Here is a 23,983-nt window from a genome sequence, read left to right as displayed (position 1 = left end):
CCGCTCCTCTGATGCCATGCTTCTCACCTGCCCTAGGACCTCCACTTCCCTTACTCGGCTTCGTCCTTTTTCTTCTGCTGCCCCTTACGCCTGGAACGCTCTTCCAGAACACTTGAGAACTACAAACTCAATCACTGCTTTTAAAACTCAGCTAAAAACTTTTCTTTTCCCTATAGCCTTCAAATATTGAGTTTGTTCTGACTCTATACTGTTAGCTTCTCCCTACCCGGTGCCTGTTTACACTTCCCTGTGCCTGTTTGCATTCTCCTTCCCTCTTTATTGTTTACTACAACTTATTAGATTGTAAGCCTATGCGGCAGGGTCTTGCTATTTACTGTGTTATCTGTACAGCACCATGTACATTGATGGTGCTATATAAATAAATAAATAATAATAATAATAATAATAATAATAATAATAATAATAATAATAATAAAATTCCAGTCTCGCTTATACTTAGGAATCCTTATGCAGAAGGCTCTCAATGAAAGCAGGTTTCAGCTAATCCTGTTATTTATCACAATCATTTATTTATTCATTCTTTTCTAACCACAACATAGGACCTTCAAGACCAGAAACAAACATAATTGCAAGGTGCAACCGAAGTTTGAGATTTAGTCCGCCTTCACATGTAGCCTGAAATGCAGGGGAACTGCTTCCCAATAGTGCAAATCTACCTGGCTATGTATGGATGACATTACAATGTGGGCAGGGCCACTCATCTGGGGTTTTTCCACCTGATCAGCCATGGGATCCCGCTACGGGAAATCAACTCTCATATCACTGTGGCTTTACGTGAAGGGAGACTTAGATGAATCCAAGTAAGGAATATTTATTTTATTTCCATTCAATAACAAAAATCTTTAAAACATATTTAAAATTAATATAGTCATTAATTCAGAGTCATGTAGCTGAAAGGACAGCCATATGGCTCTAAATAAATGCCTGCAAATATGATTAATAATCATATAACTACTATAATTCTATGAAATCCCAAAGTGCAAACATGCTTTTAATATCCAGTCCCTCTAGCAGAGTCCAAAGACTAAGCATAACAGAGAGCCAAATGTGTTCTCCGTTTCACCCTTCTGGCAAATCAGTAGTTGCCTTTATTCTGCAACAGTAACTTATTTCCTATCTCTGCCTGGGCCATTTTCCTATGTGCAGTGAAATTCCTATGTCCCAGTGAAATTCTGGGAAACCCTCCCAAAGGCTGCAAGAAAAAGATCTATCAGTTGCATTAGACATACGCAAAACCATAATCTGCACAACAGTGTCAATTCAAGGGTGTTCTGTGTTTTGTGTTACAAGGTAAATGTACCGTATTTCTTCGATTGTAAGACGCCATCGATTGTAAGACGCACACTAATTTCAGTGCCACCAACAGGAAAAAAAAACCAAAGACACACCCGCGATTCTAAGACGCACCCCATTTTTAGAGATGTTTATATGGGGGGAAAAGTGTGTCTTAGAATAGAAGAAATAGGGTAGCACAATGATACGTTTCCATTAAGGTCCCAACAATACATTTCACAGTAAGGTCCCACCTAAGACAAAGCGAAGGAGAGAGAAAATGGCTGCTAAGGAGACACTCAAGCAAACAGACGTGTTCTTTGAGTAATACCCACCTGGCCTTCTTGGGCTTGGCTTTGGGGGGAGACTCCGAGCTGCTCTTTTTCTCTTTAGGCTCCTTCGGGGCTTTGGGCTCCCGGGGCTTCCTGGGTTTTTTGGCCCCTTCCTGTTTGGGCTCCTTGGGCTTTTTAGGCTCCTTGGGCTTTTTGGGTTCTTTTGGTTCCTTAGGCTCTCTCTTTCTCTTTGGTTTTGCTTCTCTTTCACCACCCAGCTCCTGCTGCCCTGGCTCTTTTTTCTTCCGTTTCTTCTTCACTCCGGTGCCCCCACCCCCGTCGTCCTGCATCCCATTATGGGAAGTCACTATGGTCTGCATGATCTCATTGGGTACCTCCACAGATACCACATCCTCCTGGTCCTTCTGGGCCAGGCTCACGCTGGCCAAGTCAGAGATTGTCACCAGGTCATGCAAATCTTCCTGATCTGTGCTGTCGGCAAAAGGGGACTGTGGCTTGCATTCGAAGGTGAGGGAGGCATCAGACATTGGGGAATGACTCAGCACTTTAAAATTCGGCAGCTACAAAGGGAAAGCAGAAAGAAATATCATCAGATAGGCACATGGAAGTATGTCTAGTTGCTGAGGGCTGAAGACCCTTTCTTGATGGCTATACTATTGGCTTGGATTCAAAATCTGTCTTTTTCAAGAGGAAGGGACTTTCTGCAAGAGGAAGGGCTCTTCTTGCAGAAGGTCCCTCCACCCAATTTTGGATAATCACCCACACACACCACAGCTCATCCCAATCCACAGTGTCTCCTGACTCTCCATGTAGCATTTCAAAGTGTTGGAGGGGCTGCTGTGGGATGGAGGCAGAGGGGAAGTCCACTTTTGCCATCACAGTTGCCAGCCTAAATCCAGATCCAACCCATAAGACAAGTAGCCTGTCTGGCTTGCATGACTTCTGAATGGAAGCTGGTGCACAATGAATGTTTGGACAAAGTCAGCAGAAAGATCCAGTCAATAAATCCACATTGATTTGAGAGTTTCCATCCAGGTCTTAGGCTACCTACCATACTAGTTTTACAAGCACTATTATTTTTCTCTATGTCAGAAATAGTGCACTACCCAAAATGTATGCATGACAGTGCCAGCATCTTTTACTGCCTCAAGACCATTCATCAGGAAACTGATAAAATGCATGTCAAAGAGAGAGAGAGAGAGAGAGAGAGAGAGAGAGAGAGAGAGATTAATATTGCATATTAATACCTAGAATAAAGTAAAAGAATCAAGTCTCTCCCATACACAACTGCTGTTGGTCTGAAACTTCTCACCTTCCAACTTGATGCAAGACTAACCAGAGATTGTGCATGGCAGAACTGAAGCAGAAAACCAGCACTGCCATTCAAAAGAAATGTATTAAGCGGGTTCTGTAAGATACATTTTTTGTGCTTTGCACACTGTGGCAAGTGGGACAGTTTAACTCCCACCACTGTCCTATCATCATTGCGGGTCAAATGCAATGTTATGTGAATGCAATGGGAGTTCCCCTCCCCCTCCCCCACCCATACAGCCCCCGAAATCTGCTCCAGAGGGATCCACCAACAATCTACTAGAGGTGTCTGTTCTAGCAGCAGAAAGACAGAACCCTGCATTGTAACTGATGACATCCACCCCAAAGAGTTTGATCATTTATTCATGTTCCTGATAGCTGCAATCCTTGCCCAATCACTGTATATACTTCAGTGATCATGTCAAGAAGTTGAGGGACTGAAATTCTTGCAGCCAATGGTGACCTAGCAAACCAGTCCAGCTTTTAATGTAATTAACCTTGCAAAAAAGGAAAGGAAAGAGGGGGGAATACACTATTGCAATGTGACCGAATTTAAATAATTTTAAATTATAATTTTAAAAAGCCGCTCCGAGAGCCTTTTGGCTGAGGTGCGGGATAAAAATACTCTAAATAAATAAATAAATAAATAAAATTTACAGAGAAATTTATTTTGTAATGACATTTCCTATTCAGAGTATATCTGGCAGATTTCTTTACTTATTGTTAACATATGTATTTATGAGTTTGGTAGTCAGCACCTCAAATGTATTTGGAAATTGTTTTGACACATACACTTAGAGATTGCAATCTGCTTCTTCCTATATCAAAGCATTGAAACATGCTGTCTTGAACTTTAGGGTGTATGACCTTTGTCATCACATCTTTCTCTTAAGCTCAGAAAACTACCATTTTCTCTTAGCCATCAATTGAGCTCTACCATTAACTCACTCTGCTCATTGGCTCTTTCTGACTCATGCTACCTACAAACACTTTCCAGTTTGTGCATGAGCTTGTGAATCCCATATCCAATTGATGTAATCCTTCTCTGCTTCTACTCTTCTTGCTTCCCTGCTTGCTGTAGTCTGGTTCCTTCCTTCCAACAACATTGTTTAGCCCTCTAGTACCTATGCAGAGCCCAATTCTGCTATCATATCCCAACATATATTACAAAGAAAATTCTCATAGTCAGGCAGATCCCGCCAGTCCCTTCTACCCTTCTCCCCCCACCCCAACAGATCCAGAGGTTACGCTAGTAGGATGTCACAAAATGTAAAATGCATTCACAAATTAGGCAATTGCAAACGCTAAGGAAGAGGATACAACTTCAGGGTTTCACTACTGTTCTGTAGTTATTTTAATATTTATAAATTGTCCTTCAACATAAAGGGTGCAAGGTGGGTGAACATCTAAGATGTGCACAAAAAGCGAGAGAAGTCTTAGGATGCTATAGAAAGGTTTATTATACAAAAGCCCAACGTATTTCGGCCTCTTGTTTTTTAAGCCTTCTTCAGGGGGTTGTTATAATATCTGCAGAAATTAGTAACAACAAATTGTCCTGTCATAGCAAGTAGCACAGATAACAAAGATTGAACAACAGAGAGAGACAGAGACAGAGAAATCAAATGAAGCTTGGAGCTCACCAGTTTCCTTACCAAGGAAAGACGTGCTACAAGTATGGAGACAAACAAAAAGATGACACAAATCTTCTCCAAGTCATTTTATCACTCCCAGCCTTGCAAAACCACTGAATATCCATATATCTTTCCACAGCATGTACCAGCCAAGGTCACTGCATCATAACAAGGAACTGGTTCTCAACTATTCTCAACTTGAGAAGCCACACTGCATTTTAAGCAATTCATTTTTGCAGCAAGAAGTGTAGAACAGGAGTATTAATATAATAATGTCTGTATTATGTTTTGACTGTCAATTGATATTTTTTAAAGGCAGTATATGTTTCAAACATGGTCTAGCATTACCAAATTCAAGTTCCCTTAAAATAAGTAGAAGAAGCAGGAGGCATTCCTAAAGCCCCTGACCGGTAAGTGCATATTCCTGCCCCAATAGTGGTTTTCTAACATAACCACAACCTGGCTAAAATTCTACTTCACCTCGGAGCCTTCCAAGAAGAAACTCCCTTTCACCATCCTGTCAGCGTTATATTTCTCTTAAACCCACCTTCAATCTAGCACAAGGTCATTTCCAATGAGGAAAAATATACCTGGAAAGGCTGGGAAATGAAAGGGCTATGAAAACTACATAAGTGGATAAAAGTCTTTCATCATGAGCAGCAAACATGTATGTACAGAGAACTGTTTATCACATAGTGGCCACCATTTGTAAGCTTACAAGACAGTGTATACAGCCATGTGGGAATCTGTTTGTACATCAGCAACCTATCAGACACTAGCGAAAGTAAGGATGTTCTAAAAACATTCACTATGTAATGCAGTGTGCTACAGACCAGCTTCTCACATGCTTGTGTGAGAAAGTAAGGTAAATAGCAGGAATCATTCTCATGGAGAAACACAAGTGAAAAACCATGCGCCTGAATTGAGATTTACAAATATCAACAATTTTATATGGAAAGCCCAGAGGTGAGATGCAATATTCTTGCCAATACATGTTTTAAACTGATTTTTTCTGGAAAATCCATGTTTATTGTCAAATTTAATGTAACATTTTTCAAGTGTTGTGTTCCTCTACAGGACTCACTTCAAATATATTTCCTTGGAAGAAACATTGCAAGCTTAGAAAACATTTCACTGCAGCAAGACACACCTGCAAATTTAGGAAGGAGAAGGATATAACCATCTTGACTCCTACCACAGATTATCCTATCCATCTATTAAAACCTTAAGAAACTAAATATGTGCTACTGCATCTTGCTATTCTCAAACTGGTGAAAATCACCAATACTGGTTCCTGAAATAGGATGTCATCCAAAATAACCATACTTATGTCTTCCAGAATATAGCCCCCAATTACACTCACAAATTATGCACTCTTGATGAAGAGTTCTTTTTTCCCTTAAAGGTCACAATTTTAATGCTAGAATTCTGTCAATAACTAACCAAACCCAATGTTATCATTAACTAATTAAGTATGCAATCCTATACACACTTTCCTGGAAGTAAATTGGATCAAACTCAATAGGATACACTTCTGAATACTTACATGACAATGCTCCTATGTAAACAGTTGAATCCATAATAAGAAAGCACAATGGCAATTGTTCTTCCAGCAAATCCCATGCATACTATGAACACAATGGGGCTTAATTCTTCCCAAAAAAATAAGATTGTGCTGTCAGCTAATTAATGCCATATAGGAACCCCAGTCCTACCATGTAGGGACCTCCAGGTTATCTTTATTTTACAAGAAATGGCATCACTTACTTTCTCATAAGAACTTTAGGAAAGTTGCTTTAAGAAACATCTTTGAAAACATGTAACAAAACTCAAACAAAAAGAATGATAATATAACCTCACCAAATTTCAGAACTAAAAAATATTTAGGTTGCGATCCCATTGAAATCAAAGGACCCAGCTTCCCAGTCAACTTGTTTGATATTGCATTGTTAGTAGTAGCCAAGACATTCCAGGACATTTCTCCACTTCTCTCAAAATCCACCCCCTCTCCCCCAGGACACACAAACACAGTTCACCCTTAAGAACAATACCAATCTGGCAAACACACATACACAATTTCCCATTGATTTTACATTTTGGGGTTGTCCTTCCTACTAGCAATTAACAAAAGAAAGGATTTAAAACCACAAAAATAAGTCTCACATTTAGAACTGAGCCAAAAGTACTCCATGCTTTATGTGAACATTTTCTGCAGCGTTACAAGGTGCCCCCCTCCACCAACTTTACGGTGGCATTTTTTGGCAATTGCTTTGAAAGCACTCACTTCAGTTTTAATCCTGCCTTGCTAGGACCACTTACAATGGACTAAAATGGATGACAATTGAAAAGCCCAGCTCTGTGCATGTTGCTTGTAACTTTTGCTGAGATGAAGCAATAGCCAGTATGAGACCTTGGTACCCGGACGGATGAGAAAAACATTGCACCCAATAAGAGGCCTAGAAGGACACTAGCAGCAGCAGCACTGTTAGCGAAACCACAATATGCTTTGTTTCATTTTGAGAAGAGGCTGATATGAGATGTGTTTACATGACTTCTGTGACGTCAAGGATTCAACATAGGGCCTGTAAAATTTGGTATCCTCTTGGCTTGCCACTGTGAAAATAAATCCTTTTTCTTTCTTTTCTTCTTTCCCCAACTAGAACTAAGCTAGAAGGAAAGGTATTCACCATCACCCCCAAACAGGCAGACAGCCTGGGGTGTGCCAGAAAGATCAGCCTGAATTCTCTTTGTTGAGAATCAGGGTCTGGCAGTAGGGAAAGTCTCCCTGCTGCAGAACTTTCATAGGCATCATTTTGATGGGGTTGGTGAAAGTGTGGAACTCTGTCTATCCCCATTGCCTGCCTGATCTTCCACCATTACCATCACTCCTCACCAGCTGCTCTCCAGTGGACAGGGATCCCGGCACTAGAACTGGAATCCATTAGGTTTTTGAGCATCTGCCCCCATCTGGTGAGTCACAAGGCTGCACTTTCCTAGGCACTAGAACGGCTCTGCCCTACTAGGAAGCCCTGTCAAGGCTTTGTTTGAAGTAAGAACATAAGAAGACCAAGAACATAAGAAGACCAAGGGTCCATCCAGTCCAGCATTCTGTTCACAAAGTGGCCAGCCAGGGGCCCACGGGAAAACCACAAGCCACGAGGGCAACAGCACCTTCCTGCCCATGTTCCTCAGCAGCTGGTGTACATAAGCTTATTGCCTCTGATACTGGAGGTAGTGCAGAGCCATCAGGACTAGTAGACATTGATAGCCTTCTCCTCTAGGGATTTGTCTAAACCCTTGCAAAGCCATCGAAATTGGTGGCTAACATTGTCTTGTGGTAGCAAATTCCATAGTTTGACAAAGTAGGATGTTGCCTTGCCAGGGAAAGGCTACCTGGCATCCTTAAGATATTTTGGACTACAACTCCCATATGCCCCAGCCAACACAGCCAGTGGCCTGGAATTCTGGAAGCTTTTGTACAAAACGTCCAAAGGGTACCAGGTTTCTTTCCCCTTGCCGAGGCAAAGCTGTCTCCCAGGCTCTAGCATGGTTCTGTGACACTAATTCCTGCCTTGTCCTCCTGCCTTGACAATCTAAGGGGAAAGCCTTGCCGGGTTTATCTCTACGTAATTTGTGTTTTGGGTTTTTATTAATTAAAAATGTGTTTTAATTAATATGTGTTAATATGTGTTTTCTCTAACTCTGGTACATATACATATCATTTTAAAAAAACACCCTACACAGTGCTTGTAAACAGCTGCTTCTGTGAGGGATGACTTCACAATTCTTTCCCTAGTGATGAGGAATGGATGAATACAAAAGATCACCAGTAGCTCAGCATATTTCACAGTTTATCTAATGAGTGATGACGCTTAAGGTATTTCTGAACCTCCAAATACATGGTTAGAGACTTTTAAAAACAAACCGTGGTTCTGCTGACACATCAAAGGTTGAAGAATGTGTTTAAGAACAGTGGGGTCTTTTTAAAAACACTTTCCCCCACTTCGTTTTTCTTTCTTCCCTCCCTAAAAGGACTTTAAAACAAACAAAAACCAAAAAAAGCAATGGTGGCAACAGGGTCAAGGTAAAGTATCCCCAGTTGTCATTGCTACAGCTGCTGCTCTGAAGTGCTCCATATATTTGCCTTCGGCCTTTGGCAGAGGAAAAAGATGGAATGAGTTAGGAGGGCTACGACGACTGCTGCAAGCCATGTAGAAATTACTTGCTTCCTTTATAAAGGCTGTGTACTTCTACCTACCTGCTTGGAGTAGGTCCTCATTGCAAAGATCCACAATTCACTGGTTGGAGCTGGGTGGTGGTGGTGGTGGTGGTTACAAAGAAATTGCCAAAGCCAGGTCATGGCTTCCCTTTCCAGAAGCTGTGTGCAAGTTTCTTTGGGAGCTTCCTTTATGTGACACACACATACCAGGGACAGATTTTTTTTCATTGCAAAGAAAAACATGCAGGGAGGGAGGACTGCCATAGTGCCAGCCATAGTGATTGCTAGATAATGAATCAAATTCAGTTTCCATAAGCAACTAGGGCAGAGGAAGGCAGAAGGGAGGAAAGTTTTTTTGAGAACACTGAGGGGAGGGGGAGAAAAATATCTGTGAAGTGTTTTGAACACTTAAAATGTGTTCTGAACAGAGATAGCATTAGTACAGTGTTAGGAAGAAACTTATCTTTTTTGTTGGTGTTGATTGGAAGCAACCTATGATAAAACAATGTGTTAAAGTTACAAAGTTCTACGAAGTCCCGTGAATCAAAGTGTGCCATCTTATGTATACAAAGAGCAATACATATAACGAAAGCAGGGTGAGGGAAATCAAATAACTTTGCCATCATCTAGCAATTCTGTTTAGTGCTCTGTTACATCAGCAATCAATTTCAGATATGTTGCGGTCAGGTTATTACACAGTGAGAAAAGCTATCATCCCTGTTTGAACTTTTTAATTTTGTAAAGACAATGTTAAATGTTAACCCCCTCCCCCCCCAAAAAAAAAGAAAAAAAAAGAGGAAGGATTTAAAGGTGCTGGTATTAACATTCAAAGCAACATATAACAGAACAAGCAAGAAAAAGAATGACATCTTGTTTCATGCATTGGCTAAGCAGTGGTATTTTTATTTGAATCAACATTATAAGCTGATGTGTTCGTATTTTTGCACAGGTTCTTCTGTGTTGTACCCATGATTATGCATTTGTATAATTCCTATTACATCACTATTGCTCTGTTTGTATGGATTTGTTAGTTTGAAGAACGTTATTTCTTGGTGAATTTTATATATGATTTTTTATTGTTGAAATCCTATACATACTTACCTGGGAGTAAGTCCCATTTAACTCAATGTGGCTTACTTTTGAAAAGTATAGTATTTGCACTATAAGAGAATGAATGACTAAACTTAAGTGTAAGTGTGCATAGCAGGGGTGTTTCACATCCTATATTTTGGATTTGAGATTCAGTGCGTGTTCCTATGTAAAGGACATATGCAATCATTTTGTGGGAACTGGTTCAAGCCAAAAATCGTAACAGGGGAACATCTGTTGCAGCTACCAACGTTTAAACACAATTGCTATAATGATTCTATAGTTATCAAATGCCTTGTCGCCACTTCATAACCTGAATAGCTCAGGCCCCCTGCTGGAAAGAATAAGTAAAGATGTTGGGAAAAGTATTGTTAATTATAAATGCATAAATAAGATTATACTTCCTAGCGCCAACTTCAGCTTCTAATTATATTAACATCTAACATTCTCTTGAAATATACATCTTCTCTATGTCTGATTATAGCATATGAAATTCTAATGTAGTTAACAATTAGCACAGCTTCTTTTCCCTTCTTACGGGGCACTTGATATCTGCTCCAAATATTCCATCTTAGCTACAAGACTGGGTCAATGTCCCATAAGCTTGTTTTAAAAAAGAAAGAAATCAACATTAAATTGTTCTAATAAAGCATTTCATTTGAAATTAAATTCCATCTCTAGGACAGCGATCGTACCAATAACATAGCTGTATGCGGATGCTGGCAAGGAAGTAAACTCTATTTATTTATTATATTTCTATACCAACCAATAGCCAAAGCTCTGTAATTCAAAAACACTGCAGCCAGATATACTGCTGTGCCACCAAGGAACTGTCTGTCATGCACCTTGGGTCAGACCAGGCCTTCCCATCTCTCTCATTTTAATTGGGATCCACTGTAGCACTTAGCAGAGTTCTGCTCTCACTAGAGGAAGAAGTTTGGAAGACAATTCCTCATAAGAATATAAGAAGTGCCATGCTGGATCAGACCAAGGGCCCATCTACTCAAGTACTTTGTTCACACAGTGGCCAAACAGCTGTCGACGAGGGGCCAACAAAGCAGAACATGGTGCAACAGCACACTCCCACCCATGTTCCCCAGCAACTGGTGCACACAGGCTTACTGCCTGGGATACTGGAGGTAGCACATAAGCATCAGGGCTAGTAGGCATTGATAGCCTTCTCCTCCATGAATGTATCCAATCCCCTTTAAAAAGCCATCCAAATTGGTGGCCATCACCACAACTTGTGGTAGTGAGTTCCATAATTTAACTATGTGCTGTGCGAAGAAGTACTTCCTTTTATTTGTCCTGAATCTCCCACCAATCAGCTTCATGGGAAGACCCCGGGTACTAATATTTTGAGAGAGGGAGAAAAATGTCTCCCTATCCACATTCTCCACACCAAGCATAATTGTGTGCACCTCTATCATGCCTCCCCTTAGCCTCCTTTTTTCCAAGTTAAACAATCCCATTTGTTGTAACCTTCCTTCATAGGGGAGATGCTCCAGATTCATTTTAGTTGCTTTTTTCTGCACTTTTCCAGCTCTATATCTTTTTTTTAGGTGTGGTGACCAGAACTGTACACAGTATTCTAAGTGGGGTCGCACCATAGATTTGTATAAAGGCAGTATGATACTGGCAGTTTTATTCTCAATCAATTCATTTTCTTATAATGCCTGTCATGGAGTTTGCCTTCTTTACAGCTGCTACTCATGGGGTTGGCATTTTCATCAAGCTGTCTACCACAACACCAAGATCTCTTTCTTGTTCAGTCACCACCAGCTCCCATCAGATTATACTTGAAGTTGGGGCTTTTTGCCCCAACGTGCATCATCTTACACTTGGTTACATTGAACCACATCTGCCATTTGGATGCCCACTCTCTGAGCTTGAAGAGATCCCTTTGGAGCTCTTTCCTTTTGTGTTTTAACAAACTTAAATAATTTGGTGTCATCGGCAAACTTGGCCACTTCACTGCTTACTCCTCCTTCCCCCTGTAGTCCCATGTGCCTCCTATAAGGCTGCTCCGGAGAGCTGGGAACCCTCTAGAGCAGCACAATAGAAATGTGTATTTCTAACAATAAAAGCAGAACACAACCTCTTTCCCCACATGAATGTGCTTTTGAAAGTAAAACAGATAATAGAAAGATCAGTCAGAATCAGTGTGTGTGCACAGTGCATCTTCCCAAAATTTGTCCCAGTTCTAGCTCTGTAACCCAGAGAAAGTTGGCATATACCCACAGCAGGATGGAGGAGGAGAAAGCATATCTGCTTCCCATCAGGAGTTGCGATGAACACAGTGGGAGCGCTGCACTTTAGAGGCAAACTGTCAAGGTTAGTAGGCCTCAAAAATGCAACCTACTTTTTTAGCTGTTTGCCTGTGTATTTGCAGAATCCACAGGGCTCCCTAGGAAGGTTCTGAAATCTCTTCAAAAGAGGCCACTAATATTTAATTAACTCACCACCCAGGGCAAACCTTTCAGCTCCACACCTGCAACCCATCACCCATGAAGGACCTTACAACAGCAATAAGTCTGTAGTTCCTACCTATTGCCATGGAACATTGCACTAAACAACTGAGGGTTGCTTCACTTGTGCCTTTTTCCAACACAGAGATCAATCTGATGCCAGAACCTGATATAATTGGTGTATCCCAGCTGCAGATACCAAGGGGGGGGGGGGAGGGGTGCTTACTCCGCCATTCATGTTTCAAGCTGCATTTCCTTTTCCAGCATGGGAATGAATTTCTGAGCCTGGGTTTCCAAAGAAAGGATATGCACATGCAGAAGAGAACACCACAAGCAGACAAAGCTTTTCTTTTTCTTTTCACTGCATAGATTTCAAAGAAACAAGCTGCTGATTGCTTAAAAAACAGCTTGCTTCTTCATCTTCACTAGGAACACTGGAACAAAGAGAGAAGGTAAAGCTCCTTCTATTGACATGTGTTTCCTCCTGTGTGAGCACACCCCTTTTAGATTCTAGCTTGAGTCAGAAAAGGTGTCCCCTCTCTTATACAACACTTAACAGTATACTATTAAATATACAAAATGCAAAAAAATGTGGCTGAGTTTATTTTAGGTTCATGAGCACAAGCTAGAAGGAGCCCAAGCAAAGCCTCACACTCTCTTGCTTCCCCCCCTACATAGCTGGGAAAAGGACTTTGCCAGCATTTACTTCCACTTTCTCCTAATCTCATCTTGGCTCAGTTCACACAACACTTTTCTCTACGCACTGTGAAAACTCTACTCAACGGTGGAGTTTTTAGGAGATACTTAGGGCACAATATGTTCTAACTCCACCGTTGTGTGAAAATGGACTACCATGGAGTTAGGTAAAACTCAACACGATGCTTGATTGACAGTTCCTCTACCGCCTCTCCTCCCCCAGTCCTCTCAATGCTATCCCATCAGCCATTGCTGAGAAAAAACAATCCTGGCAGCTCTCCTAGACCACCTTTGACTACTCTAGCCAGGGCATATACCCACTGTAACCGGTGGGGAAACTCCACTCAACACAGCAAGAAACTCCATGGAGCCCTCCAGATAACATATTTCTCAACCGTGGAGTTCTAAAATCACCATTGAGAAACATGTTGTCTGAACTGAGCCCTTGTCATGTCGCACAAGCCAGATATCATGGCTTATTCACAAACTCTGGTTAAACTAGATAGCTTCATAAACTATGATTTGAAGTTGGCTTGTTTTGAAATTAACCCGAGATTGTGATAAATCCACAATCTCTAATTCATATGACACAAAATATGCATAAATTACGGGAAAGTGAAACTAAAGCAAAGTCCTTCTCCTGGTTGTGTGGGAGAAAGAGAGGAGAGGGGGAACATACCAGTCCAAGGCTTTGCTCGAGCTCATTACAGCTTGCAAACACAATACCACACCATGGTTTAACATTATGTCCAAATGCAGCCATTATAAGAAACAAACTGCAGACAAGGCCATGCCCACAAACTTATAATCTAAATGAACATAAAACAAGAGCAAAAGTAAAAGGATAGGGAAGGGAAGGCGGGAAAAAGAACATCAATTAGGGAAAGCAAAAGAAAAATAAACAGTTGGGTCTTCAGCATGTTCGGAATGAAGAGGCCATCTAAATATCAAGGGTACCAAGTTTCAAGCAGTAAGGTGCAGCTAGTGAGATGGGCCAGAGATAAAAGAGGAGACCCTGTATTTAAAGGTTTTGGTTTTTTATTATCAAAAAGTTTGAGACGGTGTACAGAAAGGCAGAAGAGAAGAGGAGGGATAAGAAACAGGAAAGAGAAGAGAAACAAAAAATTGAAAATATTTAAAGGTAAATCGCAATAGGTTGTAATGATTTTGATCATTATCATTAAGGGCAGGTAGAGAAGATTAAGTGAGAAGCATAGAGTTAGGAATGGGGGGCGAGCGAGGTTAGTTAAGAAAGAGGGTATCTCCTTTCTGGCCTGGTCTGGAACAACTATGGAACAAGCTCCAGACTGAGGCCTGCCTGGCGCTAACACTTGTCATCTTTTTGGTGTCATGTTAGGACGGTCCCCTACTCCCAGGCATTTAATAACATATGATGGGGCAGCTGTCTTGAACAGGTGTGTAATTGAATTTGTTTAATGAAATTGTTTTTAGCTATTTTAATTTTATACATTCAACCATTTTCAGACTATGGGCTCATCTACACCAAGCAGATATTCCACTATGAAAGTGGTATGAAAGCGGTATATAAAAGGCAGGAGCCACACTACTGCTTTATAGCGGTATTGAAGTGCACTGACAACTGTTGGGACCCACTGACACATCCCATATACCACTTTGATACCACTTTCATAGTGTTCTATCCTGCTTGGTATAGATGTGTCATGGGCCCCAACAGTTGTCGATGCACTTCATTACCACTGTAAAGCAGCAGCGTAGATCCTGCAGTGCAGTTCAATACCACTGTAAAGCAGTAGTGTGGCTCCTGCCTTTTATATACCGCTTTCATAGTGGAATATCCTGCTTGGTGTAGATGAGTTCCCGGTTTTATTTTAATGTTTTAATGTTGTGGTTTGCTTGTTTTTTGTGTGCATAGAAATGAAATAAATGATTGTAATATAATAACTCACTCCTAACCTTTGGCCAGCAAGCCAAGACTTCCTCACCTAGATGTTCCAGATCAGGTTCTTCCAAACTTTAGCTCCCATACCTTCGTGTCTGTTGCTTGTCTTCTAACAGACATTCCCTCTAGCTATCATTTGGCTCTCATACCTACCTCTAGAAAAAGTCTTGCACTTCAAACAGAGTTAAGAAATGAAACTCATTGACCTGACCCAGTTATCAGGCTCAAGTTTACACAGCAGGCAACACACCCGTTGGCCAGACTCTTGATAACTCAAGTATATTTCAGAGGAATTCACAGCAGTGTTACAGGTACCATATGGCTGCTACGAATTTCCTTAAAAATCCTACCTAGTAATGGAACAGAAACAGGAATCAGACTAAGGGTGTAGCAGCCTTCCCATGCGTAAAAGCATAGGTCACCATGACCTTACTGATTTATTTATTAATTAAAATGTCTTCAGAGGTTTGGCAATGAAACAGCTCTCAAATGCAGTGATTTTTAAAGTTGTGAAGCAAGGCAAAGCAAACTATTCACAGCAACACTGCCTGTTTGTAAAACATCTGATCAGTTTATTTTTTTACAATTCTTTTTCCTCTGGAGACTGGTGGAGGAAAAACTTAAAGAATCAAGGGCTGGTTGCTACTACACAACAACACTTCACATTGGCAACAGGCAAGTGAGTGCATGAACTCACCACTCATCAAAAGTCCCTTCTCAAGTATATAAGACACTGCAAGCACCATTAATTTTTGCTTTATATACTAGAACAGAGTTAACAGGGCCAAATTCAAGCACCAGCAGCTGCACTGGATGTACTTAAGCTTACAGGCAAACCAGAGAGCTCCGAACTACTTCATAATCCAAACTGCCAACAGTACAGACCATACGAGAGCAACCCTCACTATGGAAGAGCTAACTCGAGAAGCCCTCAGTGAGAGGAAGACGACAGTCCTGCTGGGCTCACTCCGGCCAACACAAGATGTTTTATTATAATATTTATATCCTGCTCTTCTATTTAGAGATAGCTTACCAAAAAAATAATAAAACATCTCGTTAAAACAATCAAAATGCACAAATAACAAGCTACAATGGTAGAAGAGACATTTTTTAAAAAATCAACAGTGCCAAGATTAGATAAAAGCAACATATGATTCAGTTAAAATCCTTGGAGACCAAAAGGTTTTAGACCTGATACCTGAAGGACGTCAATATTGGTGGCTCACCAGCCAGCCTGAGAAGGCAATTGCACTGAAAAGGCACAGCCCACCTAACCTGTAATGGCAGGGGCACCCAAACCAAGGCCTGCAAAGGCAGGTTCACATAAGCTATGCTCTAGATCTGAAATACAGCTGTCAGAAGGCCTGTTCACACATGAAATAGTACTAGTTACATCTCAACAACTTGCCCATGTTCACATGCAGAAAGTCATTAGAAAAGTACCATACAATTAGGACACATGTAAGTCCTATTCAGATGTTATGCCTGAATAGGGTACATTAACATGTATAAGAGGGATGGAGCTACACATGTCAACATGCCTTTTTGGTGCCAAGGAAAGAGTATATTTTCCTAAACTTTGTATTCTTAATTTGATTTTGTTTATTTTTTATGGTCCTTTGAGGTCTACTACCTTGTTACTTTTTATGGTTTTTGTGGTGGTGGTAATCTTTAGTGTGATGCTGTATTTTTTCTTAACCACCTCGAGCATTTGATTGAAGGAGAGTACATAAGCATTCAAAATAAATTTTAAAAACTGACAGCAAATCTGATATTCAGGGGCCAATAGCAGCTTCAGGTGGGTCTTTCAGTGGGAAAATGGCAAAGGGAAAGTAAGGGTTAGCCCATTTAACCACATGGTCCTGATCCAGACTGGGGGACTCCACAGCCGTTTTACTATTAAGGAACAAGTGTGCCGAGTCCTAGGGACACTATTTAAACATGCTACTCCTGTAATATGTAATTTGGACCTGAGTAGCTGTTAGTATTTAATGTTTTAATCTTAAGAACTACACAAAGAAAAAAGGGCCAACACTTCAGAGCTTACTAAAACATTCCTCTTCTGAATCCTGCACATTACGTTAGCCTGCTCTGCTTCTAAAATCCACATACGCTCCTGCGCTAGTCTGAAATCTGGAGAACAAGCCTCTTTCATTTCCACAGCTCCAGGGTAAATTGGAGATTTTCAGACACAGAGGAATAACCAGTTTTGCTATCCTTAATGCTCTCCCCTCTCTCAATCCCAAAGTTCTCAGGTTAGTCAACAACGGAAGAAAAACCAGTAGAACAAGAATGCCCCTTCGCTTATTGGAAGAAGAAAAGAAACCAAAAACCTTTCAGAAAAAGACTCTGGTGTTATGAAGGCGGAGTGGGGAGACAATGATTCCTCTGTCTAATATTACCTCATCTGGAGCAGAAACCCTTGAAATTCTTTCAAATATTTCCCACCTCTAATCCAGAACATACAACTGAACTTCTCTTTCAGAAAAGATTTAAAAAAATAAAAAAACAGTCAGCCTCCCACCTAGACTTCCAGTGAAGAAAGTACACATGGATGAAGGACAATTTTGGTTGTTGCAGATGTGAAACCGAACTAATCATAGTTTCTTTCCCTGTAAGAAAGTGGGAGCACTTCTGATACCCAGCCTTTCTCCTTCCCGGGTACACGCCTTCCGTTCACAAAAGGGACAACATATTTCAAAGTCCATCAACAATACCTGCTCCAAATGACCTCCATGGAAATTATTAATAGGGAGAAGGAGATAATGTAAACGACGTTCTAGCCAAGGCTCCAATGTCATCTTACATTATAGATAAAATAAAAATAGACTTCCAATGTAAAGCATAAATCTTGGCGTCCCAGCTCCAAAGCATGTGAGGAAGAATACACCAAGGGCAGCAATTCAGTTTCTCAAAGGCTAAAGGAAGTCTCACAACAAGGCAACACGTGTGGGTAAATAGGGTGAAATAATAGTCTTTCAGAATACACATGCACCAGCTGGGTCTACATGCTGTCAAGGGTTCTAGCAGCCTCAGGGTGGGCATCACTACTGTTGCAGAAGGGGCTGCTTTACAGTGAACTATACATCGAGCCCAGACCCTGCCTACCCAATTTATGTCTATCAGTAGCCTTTCCCAGACTTTGTATCCAAGATCATTTTAAATTGCAGTTCCAAGGTCTGACCCTACACATGTGAAGCACATGCTCAGCCTCTGAACATCAGGCAGACCTAGTCAGGGCCATTATTTCTGTGCCCACATTCCTCAGTCTGTGCCAAAATATTATACATTTTCTGAATCCTGGATGAAGAACAGACTGTACAAAATAATGATATGCACACTAGGGACTGAAGAAGCCATTTCTGGTCCACACTACTTTTGTGTATTTTTATGCATAATTCCATTCCATTGATCTGCTTTATTTAAATGTATATTTAAATACATCATTTGTCTCTCAAAGTACTTATTTAAATGCATATTTTGATCAATTAAAACTGCTGAGAACTGTGTCAGAAAACATTCAAAGCGTTCTGAAATTTGCCATCAATGCTGCATCTCCTTCAAGGGTGGGAGGAAATAGCCTCTCCCCTTGTGCTGGACATGCAACAGTCCACTGCTTTTTCTGGCACCCAGAGAGGCCAAGGGGAAGAGCTCTATCTCTCTAGCCAATGAGCTTTGAAACATGCAGAAGCAGTGATATATTAAGCTTCCATGTGCTTCTGAAGGTGAGTGCAAAATCAGGGATGAATCCTGGCCCTCTCCTACTTTCCAGCTCAGGACGTAGGGTTGGAGGCACTCAAAAAAAGTGGGACACCTTGCTGCTTCCAAGTGTGTCGAAGGAAAGCACAAGGTCATAGAAGAGACCTCACTCCTTACCCACGTCATCAGCCACTCTCTTTCCATCTAACACAAAGGGAGAAACATCATCCATCTCTTAGTTCTCCAGGCTGCGCATCTCTCATTGGGGCAGGGGCAGGCATTTACCAAAATCAAATATATGATTGCCTCTGGCTACTGCATTTGTGGGTCCCTATGCAACTGCATTATTTATTCTGGCTGCAAAAAAAACCTGAGTGTCTATGCACAAAGCCAAAACAAAACTGGATTTTACTGATTCGAACAACACATAGACCCAATAAATTCCTTGTATTGCAATATAGGCAGATTTTGCATAACATACTGGATGTGCAATTGTGAAGGAAGAGAAAAAAGTAATTTTAGAATCTATTACCGGAGGAGAAGCAGTCACATTGTAATAATCTCTATTGCATTTAACTGAACATGTGTAACATACCATGCACAACAAATCCCAGGCTTGTTTTGTAAAGTTAAGGACAAAAAGTTTGGGATCTCCTGACATATTGCATTTATTTATTTTATTGCATTTTTATACCACCCAACAGCCGAAGCAAAATGCAAAAATGTAATAAAATGCAATAAATAATATATCTAAACAAAGGCTACTTCCCACAATTCCTATGTTTACCCCAAATGAAAGATGCCTTCTACCTGATGTGGCAATTCATCCTGCTGGATTTACAGTGGTATAGCTGAGATGTAATCTAACTTTATAGATTTTACTATGTACTCATCAACACAGCTTTGGGGCCTACAAAAGATGATGATGATGATTGAGATTTTTAACCCATTTTTCAGCACATACTGCTCTCCCAAGGCAGTTTACAATATTATAAAAACATGAACATTCAATTACAATTAGACATAGGGACACATCAGTAGTAGCAGCAGAGTAGCTACTATGAAATGGGGCTTGATGGAAGGAGTGAAAAGGCAGTTTCTGTAAGGACAAACTGAAGTTGGGCATTGAGAAAATGGCTGAGTGTGTTCTTCTCTCGGGAGACAAGATGTGGGATATAGTGCTTCTAGAACCAAGGAAGCAACATTAGAAGCAGGATCAGCAGACAAAGAGTCCAGAACTAAATTTGTTTCTTTTAGTTCCTTTGTTGTTAACGCCAAACTCCAGAAAGGGAGAGAGCTGCTGACCAATGTAGGTTTAACACTTTTGTTTCAGAGCAGGCTTAGAAGGATAGATTTATTCCTTAATAAGAAGCTCACTTTAAAAATTCCCATTTTAAAAAAGGGCAGAGCACAAATCAGCAATTGAATAGATTGGTTTGTTCCATGCGTCGAAACCTATTTCACACAGGAAGGTGAAACCCCCATATATGAAAACAGGCACCTTCCTTTTATCACAAAGGCAACAGTCAGGATCACCCTGCGCACACACAGGAAGTAGAATAGCTGCTGCATCATCAATATCTCAGGCATGCTTATTTGGTGACCAGCACCAGCATATCAAAAACAGCAGCAGATCCAGATACACAGGGGAAGGAGTGTAGATTTTTCATGTTTGGGTTTGTTGGTTTTGCCTTTAAACTAGATAGTTCAGATTCCTGGATCCGAGGTTGGAGACAGTGGTCTGACCTTGGACCCAGGAGTCTGACTACCCACGCCCTTCCCCTCGCAGTGAGCTCGGAGAGGATGGAAAAGGAGCAGTTCTGTGGGCAGGGCGGGGAGTGGACTGGGGAAGCGGGGATACAAACTATCCCCAGCTTTCCCCAGTCTTCTTCCCTCCTCCTCTGCAGAACCGTAGCTATCCAGAGCAGGAGAAGCGCAGAGGCAGCAACCACCTCCGCGTTTCTCCTGCTCTGCATAAGATGCTTGTCAGCCTTCGAGTTCAGAGGCTGACGGGCATTCAGACAGGCATGTGCCCTGAACTGAAATAAATTAATATACTACCTGAACATCAATATAAGTGAGTTTTTGAAATATGAAGTCTGTGTCTGTGTGTGTTAATAATACTACTAGTAATACTACTGCAACAATAATGATGACGACAACAACAACAAGAAGCATTTGAATAGCAAATAGAATAGACACTGTTCAAAGTCCAGGCATGCATTACTTTGTTGTAATCCTTACAGCAACCCTTAAGTTACTATAAGGAAATAAGAGTGGGGTTTCCATGCCTAGCGCTAGAGAAAGCCTTTCTCTAGTGCTGAGCAGGGAAAAGCTGCCCCTTTCCCCATGCTCTTTTTGCAGATGGAGTCAGGGGGTGGGCCTTGGGCGAATGTGTAGGGCTTTGGGAGGGAGAAAGGGCCCATCTCCTGACATCATCCAGCTCTCGGGAGTGTCCCAGGACGCAACCCAGCCCCCATGGCCAGAACAGTTCCTGACCCCTGTTGTATTTATTGAGGGTGCAAAGGGTTACCAACCTGTTTTTCTTTCTTCTGTATTTTCATTATCATCAATTTTGGGGTATATATTACTTCTGCAAAACACAAGACAAAATGCTCACAGTAAAAATGCAAACATACCAGGTCTGTTTTGTAAGTCTATTAATATAATGACTTCCCTGTAGAGCTGTGACATGCCCAGACAAAAATATTACTCAAGAAAGAAGAGCTGCTAGAGACCAAATAATATAAAGAGTGCTGTGGCACCTTAAAGACTAAAAATGTATTGTGACATGAGTTTGGCAGCCTTTAAAGTATCACAGAACTCTGTTGTATTTGCTACAAGAGACTAATAAAGCTATAGTTTTTTGGAATCAGAACCTGAAGCTTCAATCTTAAACACACATGCTAGCGAATAAGCCCAACTGAATTCACAGTGGGGCTTACTTCTGCATAGACATGCTTAGGAATATATTGTAAATAAGTTTGTGAACACGAGGTGACACCACTCTGGTTCAGTATTGACAAATAGTAGTTTCAGTTTATGCTGGATAAAGACAATAAAATCTCTGTTTCTCCTGAAGGGTCAGATAACTAGGAGCCATAAATTCACCACATTTCTCCTATACCTGCAGCCATAAGGTTAAGCCACCTTGAAAAAGCCTCACTTTTTCCATCAAGCAGACAAGTGAGATATAAAGATTTTGAAGGAAAATAAATGAATGGGTGCAGCAGTTCTATCTTCCACTTGCCCCATTCCTCAACACCTGAACTGACTCTCAAGAGTTCTAAAAAGAGAACACAAGCAAACAAAATACGTCCTACTCACAACCACCAAAGTGAATGGAACACAAGAAGAAAACAAAACCAAATTCCTCACTACCATTTTAATTGGGAAATGTCTCTCACACCTTCGGTGCTAGTTATATCTGCAGTATTTGCACACTGCTGTTCCTTTTACAAAGACAGAGGACATCAGTGATCTAGCATCCAGACACTGCTCAGCTTCAACAATACTACAGCATCAGATGATTCCAGACCATTCATTAAACATGTATTTAGTGATAGCTTAGAAGGAAAACAAATACATCTTAAGAAAAAGAAACATTAGCAATGCCTGAGCAAGGAAATCTCAAAAGTTAAGAAGGTATTTTGACTTTCACTTAAAGAGAAATATAAATTTATTAACTGCTGGTTATGTTTTGAATATTTTAAATTATGTATAGAAAAGCTTCAAATAAAAACACAAGTTTAATAAAAAATAAAAGGAGATAATAAGGTTGAAAAGGGAAACAGATTTCCCAGGGGAATATCACATCATTTGGTTTCAGAAATTAATTCACAATTACACAAGATGTCTGGGTTTGCATGACCAATGGGAGAAACAACACCCCACCCCATGTATGCTGTTCATGCAATTGGCATTTGCCTACTTACCCTTGTCAAATCGTGGGTTCCTGTGTCATCTGAACCCAGTGTACAATGCAGTGAAGGTGACTTCTAACCCACCACAACTCCTACAACAAGCCATGGGCTTGGGGTGGATTAGAAGCCACCCTTGCCACACCATGAACTGGGTTCAGACAACACAACAACCCATGATGCAGCATGGGTAATTAGATAAATGCCGGTCATGTGAGCAGTATGCACAGGGATGAGGGAAACAATCCATAATGCATTGTTTTCCCCTTTGGTCATGTGAACCCAGCCACTGTTTATTACCATCCATGAGAACACCACACTTTCAGGTATTACATGTATAATTATTAGATTCATTTGTGTACAATAGCACAATGCTTCATCCTTTAACAACTTTTCCTAACTTAATGCATTCTTGTCTGTACATACAATGTTCACACGATAATTTTGACTGCCCAGGAACCATACCCAGATAGGCACACAGACACAAGTCCCAGTACCCCAAGGGCCACCTTTCCCCATACAAACCTGCCCACATCCTGGGATTGACATCTGAGGACCTTCTCTCCATGCCTCCATGTTTGTAGAATGCTGTTGAGAGGACAGCCCTATTCTGTGGTAGCAACCCCAATTTTGAAATGCTCCTTCCAGGGAAACTTGCCTAATGCTAATTACCAACTTTCAACACCCAGGGGAGTACAGACAGGCTGATAATACCATAGCAATTTGTATAGTTTTATTGATTATATTGTTATATATTGTATTCTTCATATTTTATCCTCTTTTAAAAATCACTTTGAGACTCCTCTTGGTTGTGTGAAGCAAGATATAAATTTAATAAACTATCTACCTACCTACCTAATTAAAAGAACAAATATGCACATGTTCATTCACTTGTTCTACTGCTGTCAATCTTCTAAATTTATTTATTTATTTATTTATTTATTTATTTATTTATTACATTTACTGTATTTTCTGGCGTATGAGACTACTTTTTAACCCAGGAAAATCTTCTCAAAAGTTGGGGGTCGTCTTATACGCCCAGTATAAGATGACTTTTTAACCCAGGAAAATCTTCTCAAAAGTTGGGGGTCGTCTTATACGCCCAGTCGTCTTATACGCCGGAAAATACGGTATATACTGCCCCACAGCCAAAGCTCTCTGGGTGGATTACAAAGATTAAAGAGATTGAATTAAAATGACTCAACATTAAAAATCAATATACAAAATTTAAAAACATAAAAAACAGTTAACATTTAAAACAATTTTTAAACACTCAGCCAGACCAAAGCTATTGGTGTCAGTTAAAACTCAGCATATGCTGTTGAATGCCTGGGAGAAAAGGCAAGTCTTAACCTGGAGCCGAAAAGATAACAATGTTGGTGCCAGGCGGGCCTCATCAGGGAGATCGTTCCATAATTGTGGGGCCACCACAAAAAAGGCCCT

General features: G+C 40.8%; 1 protein-coding gene across 5 annotated transcripts in view; it reads right to left on the bottom strand.

Annotated features, from left to right (window-relative positions):
• Positions 1 to 23,983, bottom strand: part of CHD6 (chromodomain helicase DNA binding protein 6) — a 130,889-nt gene that overhangs the window by 64,917 nt on the left and 41,989 nt on the right. For all 5 annotated transcript variants that reach the window (XM_063144946.1, XM_063144961.1, XM_063144953.1 and 2 more), the window contains 2 exons: positions 21,158 to 21,213; positions 1,629 to 2,146 (listed from right to left, as the gene is read on the bottom strand). In XM_063144946.1, the coding sequence (XP_063001016.1) occupies positions 1,629 to 2,146; positions 21,158 to 21,190 (551 nt within the window). In that variant the 5' untranslated portion in view covers positions 21,191 to 21,213. The remainder of the gene's footprint in view (positions 1 to 1,628; positions 2,147 to 21,157; positions 21,214 to 23,983) is intronic.

This window comes from Elgaria multicarinata, chromosome 1 (genome assembly GCF_023053635.1).
Source record: "Elgaria multicarinata webbii isolate HBS135686 ecotype San Diego chromosome 1, rElgMul1.1.pri, whole genome shotgun sequence".
Lineage (NCBI taxonomy): Eukaryota > Metazoa > Chordata > Lepidosauria > Squamata > Anguidae > Elgaria > Elgaria multicarinata.
This window is presented reverse-complemented; position numbering and strand designations above follow the sequence as displayed.